Here is a 17,244-nt window from a genome sequence, read left to right on the forward strand (position 1 = left end):
GTGTCTGCAATACAGGAGTGGTGTGCCACCAACAACCTCTGCCTTAATGCCAGTAAGACAGAGATCCTGCTCTCCTACACCTTCCTTTTCTGTCACTCTGGCCGGCCTCCCTTGGCCCTCTTCCTGCTCCTACCTGTGAGGCTAAGAACGTCAGGGTCATATTCGATTCCACGCTTTCCTTTTCTCCACACATCTCTGACATCTCGAAGAAGTCAAACTACAAACTCCACCTCCTCAGGGGTATTCTTCCTTTCCTCTCGTTCCCCTAGATGCTCATTGTCTCTAGAGCTCTGGTTCTCTCTAGGCTGGACTACTACAACAGCCTCTTTCTAAATCTGCCTGCCACTACTCTCCTCCCTCTGCAACTCATCCAGAAAAGGACTGTGAGACTTGTCCTTGGCCTCAAGCCCAGGGATCGTATCTCTCCATCCCCAAAATCTCTTTGGCTCCCAGTGGTTGCAAGGATCACATTCAAGATCCTTTACATTGTCCACAAGGCCTTCTGGGGCCTGGTGCCGCAATACCTTCAACTCTCCCGTCCGAAATACCTTCCTACTCAAGCTCTTCGCTCCTCCACCTAACTCAGGGTTAGTCGCTTCTCCAAGTAACGAGTTTGTGGTAGATCTCTTTCTTCGGTTGGGGCCTCCCTCTGGAACAGCCTCCCTGCCTCTCTGAAACTTGAAGAGAACCATCTCCGGCTCTGGAAGCACCTCAAGACCTTCCTCTTTGCTTCTGCCTTCTCTCTTCCTCTCCCCTGCTGATCTGTCTGTTTTTGAACTGGGAACCTGGCTACCCTCTGAATTCGGGAAGAGATCCCTGCCCACCCTGCTGCATACCAGCACTGCCTCCTGGCAACCCTTACACGTGGGTCTGTATCTGCAATCCTACTGTCCCCTTACCTGCACTTATCAGACACCTGTTGTCTGTGCTTAATTTTTGCACCTGCCACCTGCTGGCCGCTCTACCTGTTGTTGTTTTGATCATGTGTTCAGCACTTTCCACTCCTTGCTGCCCCTTGCGCTTTTCCCCTTCCCTCTCCCCTGCACTTGCGCGTTCTTAATGTCACTGGGCCTAGTAAGATCATTGTTTTGTCCTCCCTTGTACCCCTCCCTTGCCTCGTCACGCCCTGAAACACTTGTGTATGGGTGCGATATGAATAAAATATCATATCATATATATCATAAGGGCTTTGGGCCTACTTCGCGCCCTCTGACCATGACCGAGGAGAAGGAGGGAAGGTCCCTCTTCAGGCCCTGCACCAAATGCGGACTGTACAATGTTTCTGTGGAGGACAAGAACCTGCAATGCCTCTACTGCCGGCAGCCAGACCACAAGGAAGTGGAGTGCGAGATATGCACAGGTTCTTCAAGAAAACAACAAAGGACAGCCACAGTAGACCTGCAGCATTGCTGAACGGCAAGGCCTCTGATCCCTGCTCCCAGCAGGGTCATGCCTCACCCAGGACCAGCTTGTCCGAGGAGCGGTCTTATATGTCTTTTGAGGGCGCCTCATCTGTGGGGGCCCAAGATGAAGCCAAGAGAAGGCAAGTCAGAGTTCACCGGGTTTGCCGCAGAAGCAAATCCCAAGGTGGATAGGGCGTGATCGCTGAACTATGTGAGAAATCGGAGTAGCCGCGGATGGAGGAGAAGACTGAACAGCCCAAGCAGTCCCAATCGGCGTAGGCGAAGACCTCGTCGGCTACGGAGTTGGCTGCTCCAACTGCCACGACAGCTAAGGGTGCTGACCTTGCATAGGTAAGTCCCTTAGCTTAGGTTTCCCTACCCCCAGGCATGACACTGCTGCAGTGACTTTCGTGAAGTCTGCTGGCACGCCAGAAGGGGGGAAGCCAGTGCAGGCTTCGGTTCAAGAACCTAAGGGGGGCAAAAATGGGTGGGAGGGGTGATGAGGCCCCAAAGCTGCCCCCACAGGCCATTGCCCAAGCCATGGAAGTCTCGTCCATGGATGACGAAGACCAGGAGTCCTTACACATGGTCCATGAGGACGTTGAAGAGGAGGTCGACGATGATGGCACGGGCCTAGTTTCCCTATTCCGCTTTCGTGCTGAGGGACATTTCCTTGGATAGTCTGTCGACCCTGCAAACCTTGGTGTCAGTGATTCAGATGAGGATGCTTCCGGCTCCGGCACCTGGGGTTCCACAGGCCCCTGATCAGCCGCCGGCAAAGAAGAGGAAGCGTCATCCGACATCCCCATTTCAACCTCCTCCCTCATGTCGGGTCCCTTCTTCCCCAGCAGACCCAGCCACTGGGACAGATATTGCCACAATGAACGACAGACGAGAATGAGGATATTGCCGCAGAAGGCGGCAAATCCCCACATTTGGATGTTCCACATAGGGTGTCCACACTGGATGAGGTGGGATCGTTCCACTCCATGATCTCCAGAGCCTCCAAGCTATTCCAGCTAGTGCCTGGGGAAACCAAGGAGGAGGGATTCTTGTACCAGAGGCGTGAGGCCAAGAGGAAGACGGTCATGGCGGTGCCCCTTCTGGACGACGTCTGGAAGGAGGGCCTAGCCCTCATGAAGAACCCTTGCACGGCTCCAACCAAACAAGATAGGTTGGAGAAGAAATATCAGGTGCCGGACTTCGCACGCAAGTGTCTGAGGTCGCAGCCATCGTCAGATTTGGTGATATCGCAGCCGCAAGGAAACGGTCGGCTAACCCATCCTCGTTGTCTTCGGTCCCTCCAGACAGCGAGGGGAAGAGGATGGATGTCATGGGAAAGAAGGGAACTTACACTGCGGCGTCCACTATCAAGGCAGCCAATGCACTGGCAATCCTAGCCAGGTATGACTGGGAGTTGTGGCACAAGCTGAGACCTATTCTGGGATTCTTCCCCGATGATGGAGGATCAAGCCCATCGCTGTCTTCCCGGAAGGGGAGCTGGCATCTGATCACGCCATCACAGAGGCTTTGGACATCGCCAACAGGGAGTTCTGACAAATGGGCAACAGTGTCTGCCTTTGCCGCCAAGGCTGGATGAAGGCCACGAATTTCCACCAGGAAGTCCAAGCAAATTTGCTGGACTTGCCCTTTGGAGAGAACCTATTTAGGAAAGTCGTCGATGAGTCCCTCCAGACCATCAAAGCAGATATGTAAATGGCCCATTCCCTGGGAACCCTCCAGCAGCACCGCTCATTGTTTTCGCTCCTCCACGGGAAAGTTGAGCAGGTCGTCGAAAGGCTTCTCTTCATCGTACCGTCAGCCCTCCAGATCCACAACTCAGGAAGCTTACAGAGGCCATTCCCAGGCCTCTGTTAGCGGAGGACAAGAGTCGCTGTAGCCCGCCGGGCAGGACGCCAGTGCTGTAGCAAGCTTGAACCGGCTGGGATGTCGGTCCCCCACTTATGCACCCCGGTGGGAGGTCGGCTGACAAGCTTCCTCAGCGAGTGGAGAAAGATCACCACCAACAGATGGGTGCTGTACACTCTCTCCTAGGGACACACCCTGGAGTCCCAACGCAGGTGTCCGCGGATCCCTCCAGTTAACCGGCAGGAGCAGCACATCCCTCAGCTCCTACAAGAGGTAAGGGCTTTGCTGCGAAAAGGAGCGATATAGCTAGTTCCCCAGCGACTCCGGGGCTCCGCAGTCTATTCCAGATACTTTCTAGTCAGAAAGAAGACCGCAGGCTGGAGGCCCATCCTAGACCTAAGAAGTCTGAAAAAATACCTAAAGTCCCAAAAATCCAGGATGGTCACGTTGCAACACGTGCTCGCCCAACTAGAAAGAGGAGACTTCTTGACATCGTTGGACCTGGAGGATGCCTACTTCCACGTCGAACGTTTCTACATTTCGCGGTGCAGGGACAGCACTACCAGTTCAAGGCCCTACCATTCGGCTTGAAGTCGGCCCCAAGAGTGTTCACGAAATGTCTGGCACCAGTGGCGGCCCACCTACGTCTACAGGGCATACACATATACCCATACCTGGATGATTGGCTGATTCGCTCCCACTCGCAGGAGCACGCCGAAGGACACAAAGAGGCTACCGTCTGGCTACTTACGAATCTGGGATTCTCTGTCAACTATCCAAAGTCCTGCTTGACACCATCACAGAACGCACTGCTCCTGGACGCCAGACTCAATACTGCGTCTTGCCTGGCGTCGCCCTCAGAGGCGAGGATAACAGCTATTCTAGGGAAGGTGCAACGGCTGTCGTAGTCGACAAAGACGGCCACGGTGCGGGCCATCAAGTCGTTACTGGGCATGATGTTGTCCTGCATATAAATCATCCAGCTCTGCAGGTTGCAGATGCAACCGGTTCAGCCCGCTGGATACAGGTGTCCGGAAGCTTCACAGACAAGATACCTTTCAACGAAGAACTCTGTCGGGCGATAGTATGGTGGGGCGTTCGCTCCAACATCGCCCAAGGAAAGGGACTTCAGAGCCTGCCATACTGGGAGACGGTCACCAGAGACCAGGTGGCGCACAACGGATGTCTACATGTCAGGGGCCTGTGGTTGCCAAAGGAGAAGGATCTTCATATCAACATCCTGGAGTTAAAGGCAGTGTTCTGGGCCCTCAAGCCGTTCCTCCTGTCTCTGAAAGGCAAGGTGGTGAGGATCTTCATGGACAACAACACCACCATGTTTTACATCAGGTAGCAAGGGGGCACTCGATCCCCGTCGCTCTCCAAGGAAGCACAGGATTTATTGCGCTTTTTTATCCTCATCCCTCTCCACTTGGCGGGAGTTGAAAACACTGTTGCAGACTTCCTCAGCAAGGAACTGTGCTCCTGCCATGAGTGGGAGCTTCGTCAGGATCAGGTGGACCGCCTGTTTGTCAAGTGGGGCAGACCCCGGATAGATCTGTTTGCGACGAACTACAAGTGGCAGAAGTTTGCCAGAAGGTTTCACCGGCTGAGGAGCCTGAGGGATGCCTTCTCCTTCCCGTGGGAAGAGCTGATCCTGTAAGCGTTCCCTCCGTACCTGGATGACTGGCCCCACATTCCCTCTCCTGCTACGAGTCATCAACACACTCGGTATCCATGCAAGATGATACTCATCTCCCCGGCGTGGCTGAGGCAGATTTGGTATCTAGACCTTCTCAGCCTGTTGGTGTCGCCTCCAGTCAAGCTGCAAGTGATTCCAGATCTTCCTACCAGAGAAGGGGGCGCAATCCTTCATCATGACCCAGAATCGCTGACCCTGAGGGCTTGGCTCCTGCAGCCCTGGAGTTTGCAGGATAGGAGTTACCTGACTCTTTGTGGAAGAATGCAGCAAAACACAAAGCAGGACGACCGGTCACTGCAGCACGGCGACGCAAATAGACTCAGTTGTTGCGGTCGGACTTTCTCTCCTATCTCTTGTCCCCTTGACGCTAGGACTCCAAAACTTTGCTGAGTTAAGTCTTGTAGGACAAGCCGGGGAACCCCCCAAGTTCCAGGCTTCACTGCACTGTATAACAGTAGGTCAAATTAAAAAATAAAAAGCTAAATGTTTGGGGGTCCATTAAAAATGGAAGGAAAGGTGCAGTAAAGATAAATCTTTCCTAACACCTTCCCTCTTCACTGTATATGTTTTCATAAAGGTCTCTGTCTCAGGATTCTGCTTGCTCATCGTGGTTCTAGGACGCCATCTGCCTCCTGATGTTGGTGTCCTAGTTCTTGCTTTCTCGCGTCTTTTCCCAATGTCTGAAAGGCTTCACAGACACACTTGTTCTCTCTGTGCTTGGTGGTATCTGCAGTGTTTGCCGAACCCTGGTCCAATACAGGTTCCGTCCCATGGTCTTTTCACCACCTTTGCTTGGGCTTCTGTTCTTGCCTGTCAGGTTTCTCGGTCTCTGGGTTTGCCGTGCCTTGTGGCATCCAGAGTACACTTTGTAGGAGTTTGAAACTCGCTGTCTCCCAGCACCTCATTCTCTTCTAGCGTGGCGCTGCTTCGGACCTCCCACAGCCTGTCTTGGCCTTTTGTCTTTTTCTTGTCTAGTTTCTTTCCCGTCTTTAATCTCTCATTCCTCTCTGGTTTCTCTCTCTCCTGGTCCTCATATTCATTTTCTTTCTTTTGTGTTCTTTTTTTTTTTTTTTAAAAAACTCTAAGTTTGACAGGCACATGTTAAATACATCTACAAAGCAGTAACAGTACTTCGAAGGGATTGTGTCCTCCGACGTATTCCTTATCTTAGATATCTCTTTGCAGCTTTGCTAGCCTCAGACATTTTTTTCTCTAGAGGGCGCTGCGCATCGACGTCCGCCGAGTCGATGTCCCTCAACAGCCGCCGTATCAACGTCGACGTCATTCTGCCTATAAAGGCCGCGCGCAGCGTCCGTTGCTCAGTTCCGTTTTTCCGCGCTTACTCAGTGCCTCGGAATATCATTGCTCAGTTTTCGTAGAGAATTAATCCAATTTCCTCGATATATTCGATCCATACTCGATGGCTTCCTCGTCGGAACCGACGACCCCTCGGTCCGGCTTTAAAAAATGCAGAGACTGTGGGAAAAAGATGTCGCTGACTGACCCTCACAGAGTTTGTCTGTGGTGATTGGGAGCTGAACACCATTGTTCGGAGTGCGAGGATTGTACGTCCATGACAGCTAAGGCCCTGAAGGAGCGTAGGGGGAAGCTGGAAAAAGGTAAGCGGGTCCCATCACTCCTAGAGATCGAAGCACTCGAAGAGGAGACGTCGAAGATCCCCTTCTTCGTCCTCCTCTTCCTCTGTTTCACCTAAGAGAATCCCTTGCCCCACGAAACATAGTTCCCGGGCTGAATGGGAGGAATTCCGCAAAAATATGATGAGCGTCTTCGAGAAAGCGGCCTCGACCCCCTCGAAGACTGCCGAGAGCGATGCTCTGGTCGAAAGACCCGAAGGTCCAAAACGCCGCGAGTCGCAGTACCCGGCGAAGGAAGCTTCTCGAGCGCGTCACGAACCCTCGAGTAAAGCTAAGACCTCGAATCCTTCTTCGAAGGTTCCGTCGACGCCGAAGTCGGTGTCTTCGACGCCGTTGTCGAAGGGACCTTCGACACACGGGTCTGTCGACTCGATGCCATCTTCGACACCGGCGTCGACGCCAAGGAAAGTCACGGTTGCGGCGCACCCAGTGGCTATCCCCAGGTCTTCGATGACGATGTCGTCGAGATTGTCGACATCCTCAAGCAGAATCCCAATTCTTTTGAGGACCTCGAGACCTCCGCCTTTGTTTTCGACGCCACGTTCGAAGCCTTCGGCGTCGACGACATCGACGTTTTCGAGGCCGATTACAACAAGTTTGGCACCCTCTGCCTTGGAGATGGGTTTCACACCCTTTGTGAGTTCAGACCAATTGAGAACTATGTCCTCAATTACGGAAGCGGGAGAACTATCTGACCAAGAAGAGACATTTGAGTTGCAGGGAGCTGCAACCCCAGTTCAAGAGGAGTTATCCTCAGAGGAACGCAGATTAAAGGATCTCAATGATTCCTTACATGAGGCAAGTGGCTTAAACACTTCCCCTGAAGTGGAGTTCGCTAAGCCAGACCCGGCGGAGCATGCTGAAACCCCCTATAGAGCCTTAATGGCCAGGATAACAGAATTTATGGGGTGGTCAACACCTTCACAGGCTTTCCAACAAGATGACCTCACGGATATTCTTGATAAAGGTCCACAGGAGGATCCTGTAGTGCCTTTTCATAAAGCTCTTCAAAGGAAAATCATGACGAACTGGGAAACCCCATATGTCGTCCCGGCAGTAAATAAAAAACTGTCTACTAAATAAAGGGTATCTTCTACAGACCTGGAGTTTTTGTCCAAACACCCATCCCCAGAAAGTCTGGTGGTACAGGCAGCATCTTCTACTGACATCAAGACTGCTTACCCTACCGTCCCACAGGACAGGGACGATAAAAAATATGATGCTATGGCTAAGAGAGTTTTTTCGGCATGTAGCATGGCGTTAAAATCTATTAATGCTACTTGCACCCTTGCTAGATTCAGCCATACACTTTGGGAGTGTGCTTCTACAGCGGCTGACTGCATCCCGGAGGGAGAAGAAAGGGAGGCATTCCTAAATATCATACAGGACGGTTAAGACGCTATGTGCAAATCCCTCCAGACGGGCATTGATTCGGCTGACCGTATCAGCAGAGCAATGGCGGCAAGTACAACAACCAGGAGATTCGCTTGGTTGAGAAAGTCTGGTTTTGCCCCAGATGTGCAAGCCAGGCTCTTGAACATGCCATTCGATGGCTCTTCTTTGTTTGGGGAAAAAGGCGGATGACAGTTTAGAAAAACTGCAAACATCAAAGGCAGCAGCAAAATCCCTAGGCGCTGCAATCCGTCAGTCACCTTTTCGTTCCACAGGATCCTCTGCGAGAGGCAAGTCCTTTCGCTTCTTCTCCGCATTCGGAAGAGGTAGAGGACGACCGGCTCAAAGGGGACAAAGAAGAACTACCCGAGGTGGACGGGGTAGATATTCAAAAGCCGCAGCAACAGCAGGTGCCTCTTTACCATTGGCATCTGCATCAGCCGCCCCAAAACCACTCTGAGGACTTCCCCCACAAGACACCTGTAGGAGGCAGGTTAACTCAACATCTGGCGGAATGGCAGGCTATCACGTCAGATGCTTGGGCATTGGAGAAAGTTGCACTAGGTTACTGCCTGCCTCTCCTACGCATACCCCAGAGTTATCCACCGGGGATCAGCTCTCAAAAAGCTCCAGATCCGCTCCTCTTGCAGGAAATTTTAGACCTGCTAGAGAAAGGTGCCATAGAACCGGTACCTGTAGCGGAGAGGAACAAGGGCTGGTACTCCCCTTACTTTCTCATTCCAAAGAAAGACGGAGGACTGAGACCCATCTTGGACTTTCGAGAATTGAACAAATTCCTCAGGAAAGACAAATTCAAGATGGTAACTCTTTCTCAGATCCTTCAGGCCCTTCAGTTCCAGGACTGGTTGGTATCTCTGGACCTTCAGGACGCTTATTTCCATGTGCCAATCCATCTCAAACACAGGAAATACCTGAGGTTCGCAATTGGCAACTCTCATTATCAATTTCGAGTGCTGCCATTTGGGCTGGCCTGCGCCCCGAGGATCTTCACCAAGTTAATGTCGGTAGTGGCTGCAAGTCTAAGGAGGGAAGGGATTCACGTCTACCCCTACCTGGACGATTGGTTGATCAGGGCTGTATCTTCGGAACAAGCTCAGATCCAGCTAAATCACATTTGCCACTCCCTTCACAGACTGGGCTTCTCCCTCAATTTAAAGAAGTCACAAATGATACTATCGCAGAGACTCCAGTTCATCGGAGCGATCCTGGACACTTCCCTGGGAAAAGCTTCGCCACCAGAGGTGAGGGCTCAAGATATTCTACATATGGTTACCAAGTTCCAAAATGCCCAACGTCTCCCAGCCTTCGACTTTTTGAGGTTGCTAGGCCTCATGGCATCCTGCATTTTCCAAGTGCCAGAGGCTCGCCTGAGAATGAGATCCCTCCAGTGGGCACTGAGAACTCAGTGGTCACAATTCTCAGGGAGAATGACAGATCTTCTTCAGGTTCCCTACAGGGTGGCTCGAGACCTTCAGTGGTGGGCCTGTCAGGAGAACATTCTGAAAGGAGAACAGTTTTGGTAACCCTGGCCGGAGATCACAGTAGTCACGGATGCCTCACTCATGGGGTGGGGAGCCCACGCCAACGACTTGACTATCAGCGGTCGTTGGTCTCCATCGGAGTCCAGACTACATATCAACCTGCTAGAGCTGAGGGCCATCAGACTTGCGCTGAAGGCTTTCCTGCCATCTGTACAAGGAAAGAATGTCCTGATAATGACGGACAACACAGTGGCCATGCATTACCTCAACAAAAGAGGAGGCGTCGGATCACTAACTCTGTGCAGAGAGGCGATGCAGCTCTGGTTTTGGGCAATCCAAGAAGGAATCTCTCTATCGGCAGTTCATCTAGCCGGAGAGAAGAACTTGACAGCGGGCGCTCTGAGTAGGCAGAGCACAGTCTCCCACGAGTGGGAACTAGCTCAGGAAGTCCTTCAAGAGATCTTCGCCCTTTGGGGAACCCCTCAGGTGGATCTGTTCGCCACCAGTGCCAACAGGAAGTGCGATCTGTTCTGTTCAAGGGAATTTCCCCCGAGAGGAGCTCTGGGAGACGCGTTCATAGTGGACTGGGAGTTTCCGCTTCTGTACGCGTTTCCACCGGTCCCTGTCATTCCTCAAATGATCAGGAGGATGAGAAGATTGGGCCAGGAGAACATGGTACCCGGACCTTCTAGACTTGTCCATCTGCCCTCCAATTCGACTTCCACTCAGCGAGAATCTGCTGTCACAGAAGAGAGGTCAGGTTCTCCATCCAGACATCAAAACCCTCAACCTTCACGCTTGGCTTCTGAAAGGCTGAGGTACAAGGATTGGGACCTCCCTGATGATGTTATGGAGGTGTTGCTTTCGCAAAGAAGGCCAGCAACAAAATCTTTATACCGCTGCCGTTGGAACAGATTTTGCAGCTGGTGTAGAGAAAAGAATATCGACCCCTTTTCATGTGGTACACCAATGGTTTTGTCCTTCCTACTCTATTTAGCAAATTCAGGCCTTCAAGTTGGCACCATCAAAGGCTATCTCGCAGCGCTATCCATCTTTAAGAGCACTGCGGAAGAACCATCCTATTTCAAGTTACCCTTGGTAATACAGTTTCTAAAGGGGTTAACTAACGTTTATCCCCCAAGACCATTCCAGGTTCCCCTATGGGATTTAAACTTAGTCCTAACTTTCCACTCTTGTTCGTTAAGATTTTTTACCCTTAAGACTGTTTTATTAATAGCACTTACATCTGCTAGATGGGTGAGCGAGTTACAAGCTCTTTCTTGTAAACCCCCTCATACAATCTTTCACAAAGACAAAGTTGTTCTGCAAGTGAAGCCTAATTCCCTCCCAAAGGTGGTTTCTGAATTTCATATCAATCAGAAGATTACCCTTCCATCTTTCTATCCTCCTCCTCATCCGGGGAAAGAGGAAGAGAGGTTACACAGGCTGGACCCAAGAAGGGCTTTAAGTTTTTACATCAGTAGACTGGCTAGGATAAGACAAGCAGACCAGCTGTTTGTAGGCTACGCAGGTCACAAGCTGGGGTTACCGATAACTAAGCAGACCATTTCCAGATGGATCATTCTAGCCATTTTGGAATGTTATAAACTGGCAGGAAAAGAGCCCCCTCAAAATCTTAGGGCTCATTTGACCAGAGGTATCGCAGCTTCATCGGCCCTCAAAAGAGGAGTGCCGGTTAGAGACATATGTGCGGCTGCCACATGGTCGTCCGTCCATACCTTTACACGGTTTTACAACTTGGATTCCTCCTCCAGTCAAGAGACTAGGTTTGGAAGGGCAGTATTGCACTCTATTCATCAATAAGAGGAAGCATGAAGTCAGTACTCCCACCTCCAATAACAGAATACTGCTATGGGAGCCTATCTAAGATAAGGAATACGTCGGAGGACACAATCCCTTCGAAGAACAAGTTACTTCTTACCTTGTAACGTTCTTTCGATGGGATGTTCCTCCGACGTATTCCTTATCGACCCTCCCAGCAATTGCAGCTTACGCTCCTTCAGGGTGATTAGTCTAGTCCAGAAAGAATTATTGTGGGCTACAAAACGGAACTGAGCAACGGACGCTGCGCACGGCCTTTATAGGCAGGATGACGTCGACGTCGATACGGCGGCTGTCGAGGAACATCGATTCGGCGGACATCGATGCGCAGCGCCCTCTAGAGAACATTTTTTCTGAGGCCAGCAAAGCTGGAAAGAGATATCTAAGATAAGGAATACGTCGGAGGAACATCCCATCGAAAGAACGTTACAAGGTAAGAAGTAACTTGTTCAATCATTACATTACAGACCACATGATTCACTTGTACCTATTCCAAGTTTATCAAAGCCACCACCCAGAATTCTCACTGTAGAATCTCTAAGGCCTGACGAGGTCAGTTGCATTGTTACATACCATACGTGTCTTCACAATCATTGACCCACGTTAATTCTCCCAACCAGTCACGTTCATTTGGATGTTGCTGGTCCTTAAATTTGAGTAGGATACACCGCTTAGCCACCATACAGCCAATATTTAAGAAAGACCTTTGTGGCTCCCTATTGTGCAACAGGGGGAATGATGAACACCATATGCTAATGTGCGCATAGCTGCTCACTTCTGCTGTTCTACCAAGTGTACAATGTCTTCTGCAACCATTGTCTGCTACTCACCAACTTCAAATGCATGCAGAGTATGTTTTAGTTTTTCCTTTTAATTGTTTTTATATAGCTATTGTTCACTGTTGTTTTATATGTTGAAAGGTTGAGCTTTTATATCAGCCAAACAACGTTAACAATAAAAACAATAAAAGCAAAAAAACAAATGCATGCAGAGTGACAATTGTATCGCTGCATTATTTTGTGGTGGCTGTGATGAAGGCCCAGTCTGTTGGGTGCATGGCCTATGGCCTATGGCCTTTGGCCATGCACCCAACTGTCTAGAACTTGGCCACACTCACCACAACATAACAGAGCCTTGCGGGCGACCATGTAGGCATGTGCCAGAAATCACAAAGGCAACATATGCACCAGTACTTCCACCCAACCGCCGCACCATAAAGCAGGGAGGCAAGGACACGTGTTCCACTTACTGTAATGCAGAAACATATTGCTGTGTTTGGCACCGCTACCCACTTCCAATCACACAGCATTATAAGCATGCCAACCAAACAAGACAATCTTCACAACATTGGGCCTGCTCCAACACTCTAGTACGTGCATATTACCAATGGTGCGTTGTGCACTGCAACACCTACTAATCTGCGCAATGCACACTACGTAAGCACATATAACAACCAGTTGCACTGTGACCTCTTCCATATGTACACTATTCTGGTGGACACACTGCACGTCTGGTCACTGCAGCATCTCCACCCATACACCGACAACTGTAGATTGTTCTACCAATCATAACACCCCTGCAACGAACATTGTGTGCACTGCAGCCAAACCACACACACAAAGCAACAATGTGGCACCTACTTTCAACCTGTGCACATACCTTTTCAACCAGTGGACATACTTTTCTGTGCTAGGGTTGCAGCCAAGCATCGAAGGGGCTACGGACTTACCTCACACAGCACACAATAGTACACGCTGTTTAAATCCTCATGTCTCGTGGAATGCACTCCCCTTCTGCAAATGTGCCTGTCACCACTCATCACAGAAAGACATCTCTGCTGCTGCTGGCATGCCATAACGAAGGCTGCCTGCTCTGACCACACAAGATTGTTGCCTGTTGAGGAATCCGCGCATTAGCAGAGCATGCACGGATAGTGCTGGCACACCACCGTCGTCTTCTAATGAGATATATCACATGAAGCACTTCTCACTCCAGCACCATTTCCATCCCTTCTTCACACCACCAGATGCCGTACACTGTTTTTCATGCCCTTTCGTTGCTGCATTGTCCTCCAATACAACATGCCACCGTCATAAAATACTTTTGACCCACATCCCATCACTGCACACTGCAGTGCAATCAAAATTTTGACCGCGCAGCGAACAGGGAAATGGGACGCCGCAGCAGAGCCAGATATGACTAATTTTAGTGTGCACATTGCTACGTACAAGAGGCCCAGCCATGCACACAATGGCATAGAGCCTCGCCACACACACACTATCTTCCGATACACCATGGCAGCATTTCCCAAAAACGTTTATGCACAGAACGCTTCCCTCCAGCCAACCACCGGCCGCGTCCAATGTTCGCCGGCATCACCGCGTAGTGCAGGCCAGTGAGACTTTGGTCCGCAGAGCGAACAGGTAAATGGGTCTGCAGAGTGGACCCAGAAATAACACACATTTTTTGGGACGTACATTTCAGTTCTTTGCAACAGAAGTACTGGTCGGATTTCCACCAAACACATAAAAGCACACGTTCTGACCCAAGCGCACGCTCCTGCTGCAAATTTAGTGAAAATCCGTTCAGCCGTTCGGCCTGTAGTCGTGCGCAAAGTTTTTCCCCATTCAGTCTATGGAAGAAAAAAAATGTTGGTACCACCCCCTATAACTTTGCCCCCCCCCCCGCACGAAACATCACCCAACTTGGCGAAAAAATTCTGAGCCGGCCATATACTTTTTTTTGCAGAGTTTGGTGACGATTCCTCCAGGGGGAGCGAAGTTATAAGCTGCCTGAAAAAGAGCTCTTCCTATGAGTTTAACAACTTAACCATAACTACACGGCCTCTACTGCGGGCCGTGTAGTACACAGAAAAATCTTTTTGCCTTTAATTCACACTTAAGATAAGACCGCTGCACTGTTGGAATCCAATAATTGATAGAGGATATCCACTGGTATCAATACCAGAGCATTACTCACATGTTTCTCTTATAGAACACAATGGATTACTATTGAACCATGATATGTTAACACTAATTTAGCATCAAAGAGTCCTATCCCTCTGCCTTGAGAAAGACCACAGTTTGAAACATGAATTGGCAGGCTAGAAATCGACAGGGAAATGAAATTTGTATATCTGTTCTGAAAAGAAGAATATGATGATTATGGACTACACCAACCGCGTTATATAATTAAACAGTGACTGAATATATTTACATTGTATACATTGAATCTTGTTGCACTTATTTTTTCTCACAAACTGTATTGGATGCAATGATGTATGTCTGCATCTATTATAATTTTATTGCACAACTGAAGTAAAAAAAGTGTATAAAAAAGACGCGTTCTCATTAAAATGTTTATGACTAAGTCTTCCGATTAAGAGATTATTTATCTTTGAGTGTCTTAGCCCTCTAACTCTAATTTATTAAACAATACTTTCTAACTCAGTTACCCCTTTAGTTACACAGTCATCCCCAGGACCGAATAGGGTCCGCTTATTCTTTTTAAAAAACGCACCTATTTGTTGCAGCATTATTTTTAAATATCTTGATTTTATCAAGGCATCAGGATACAACCAGTCTGTTGCACTTTGAGGCGCATCAGTTCAGTATAAAACAATGACTGCAAGAGAGACAACCCCATCCTTTAGTCTTCCATCATCCCTCCATTCGCCTGCCGTTCCTGGAAATAGAGCAGCCCTTCCCATTAGTTTCCTATCCATTTGTACTGGCCCTTATCGCGATCATGCTTGGCCTTTGGCGGCTCCTGTTCCTCCTTCTGTCTATCTTCCTCCTATGATCCTAGCACTAACTCCTCTGCAGTTTTTCTATTTATTTACATGAAATAGTTAAAAATCTATTGAGGGTCCCGCTGTAGTGCTCAATGTGTAAGCTGCAGACTTTATAATTAGTCATTTTCTACTTTTCACTGTATTCCGGTTATTGTGGTGGTAAGTAATGTATGTCTGTTTCGATTTTACTTTTAGATCCGAATATGGCTACACATCCCTGCTGTTATGCAGCACATTATACCCTTCAGGACATTTGTAATAAGGTAAGTGGCATGATTGCCTAATGTGATATTATTGAAACCTTCTAAATAAATGAGTTTAGTAAATCCATTGTAATTTGTGTGAGCGTAGCATGAATATTTTCATGGCAGAATCATGATTTCCTTTTGTTTAGAATTCTCCTATTTAAACCTCCCACATTACTAAATTTGTTATAAGCAATTTCCTTTTGTGTGATGGCTTTTCACCGCACTTTGCCCTCCATGCATTTGTTCTTGGTTTCTTTTTAGTTTACTGTCAATGCCTATTGACATAAATAACGTTTATTTCAGGAGTGACATTTGTCCATATCGCTCTTCTTTTACCAAAGCAGCCATCTCACCAACACATCTCTATTATTTTGGCACCATTTTATCTTCGTTCCTACTCTACTCAACCCTGTGAGACACTTTCTTGCATTGTGAAATACCACATCGAAGAGAAACGCAATGTTCCATGATATGATTATAGTCCACTTCTCGCCTACCGCATTGCAGCGCTCTGCCCTAACTTCTAGTGCTATGCGAATGACACTCAGCTCATCTTCAGGCTGCCCTCAGCCACCTCCTCTCCCATCTCTGACTGTCTGTCCTCCATCCAGGAGTGGTGTTCTACCAATGATCTCTGCCTTAATGCCAGTAAGACCGAGATTCTCGTCGTCGGCACACCCCGTCCCTCCTTTCCTCTCACTCTCTGGCCGGGCTCTCTTGGCCCTCCTCCTGCTCCCACCTGTGAGGCAAAAAACCTTGGGGTCATCTTTGACTCCACTCTCCTTCACTCCGCACATCTCCGACGTCTTTAAGAAGTCACACTAGCAGCTGCACCTTCTCAGAGGTATTCTTCTTTTCCTCTCCTTCCCCCAGAAGCTCACTGTCTCTAGAGCTCTGGTTCTCACTAGGCTTGACTATTGCAACAGCCTCTTTCTAAATCTGCCTGCTTCTACCCTCCACCCTCTGCAAATCATCCAGAACAGGACTGCGAGACTTGTCCTTGGCCTCAAGCCCAGGGATCATATCTCTCCAGGACTGAAATCTCTGCACTGGCTCCCAGTTGCTGCAAGGATTAAGTTCAAAACCTTCTGCATTGTCCACAATGCCTTCTGCGGCCTCGGGCCTCTATACCTTCAACTCTCTCTCCCTAAATATCTGCCTTCTCGAGCTCTTCGTTCATCCGCCTCCAACTCCCTCAGGCTTAGTTGCTTCTCCAAGCTACGAGTTGGTGGTAGATCTTTCTTTGGCTGGGGCCTCCCTCTGGAACAGCCTCCCTGCCTCCGTGAAACTTGAGGAGAATAATCTCCGGTTCCGGAAGCATCTCAAAACCTTTCTCTTTGCTTCTGCTTTCTCTCCTCCTCTCCCCTGCTGACTTCCTGGCTGATATTAAGACTGCTCTGGCTTCCTGGCCACCCTCTGATCTCAGGCCCAGGTTCCCCCCTCCCCCGCTTACCTGCACTACCTTCTGGCAACCCTCGCACTTCGGGACTGTTTCTGTACTCCTTCAGTCCCACCACCAGCACTTGACACCTGATGTCTGCTCTTACCCTTGCACTTGCCATCTGCTGGCCGTACCTTACCTACTATTATTTATTCTGTTACCCTTGTACCGCACTGTACCCCTTCCCCCTCCCCATGCACTTGTGCGATCTGAATGACACCTGGTCTAGTATGATTGTTGTCTGTCCTCCCTCTGTTCCCCCTCCTTTGCTTCGTCGTGCCTTGAAACACTTGTGTGTAGGTGCGTTATAAATGCCATATATCATATCATATGATCACCCTGTTCCAGTTATTGTCACTACAGAACGAAATAGGTTAGTTGTGCCCATCGCCACACTAAG

General features: G+C 49.4%; 1 protein-coding gene across 1 annotated transcript in view; it reads left to right on the top strand.

Moving 5' to 3' along the window:
- USP34 (ubiquitin specific peptidase 34) overlaps positions 1 to 17,244 on the top strand; it is a 3,618,222-nt gene that overhangs the window by 355,241 nt on the left and 3,245,737 nt on the right. Inside the window, exon 6 of the mRNA XM_069608012.1 lies at positions 15,351 to 15,418. Coding sequence (XP_069464113.1) covers positions 15,351 to 15,418 — 68 coding nt within the window. The remainder of the gene's footprint in view (positions 1 to 15,350; positions 15,419 to 17,244) is intronic.

The sequence above is a fragment of the Ambystoma mexicanum genome, chromosome 4q, assembly GCF_040938575.1.
Source record: "Ambystoma mexicanum isolate Mex_15411 chromosome 4q, UKY_AmexF1_1, whole genome shotgun sequence".
Classification (NCBI taxonomy): domain Eukaryota; kingdom Metazoa; phylum Chordata; class Amphibia; order Caudata; family Ambystomatidae; genus Ambystoma; species Ambystoma mexicanum.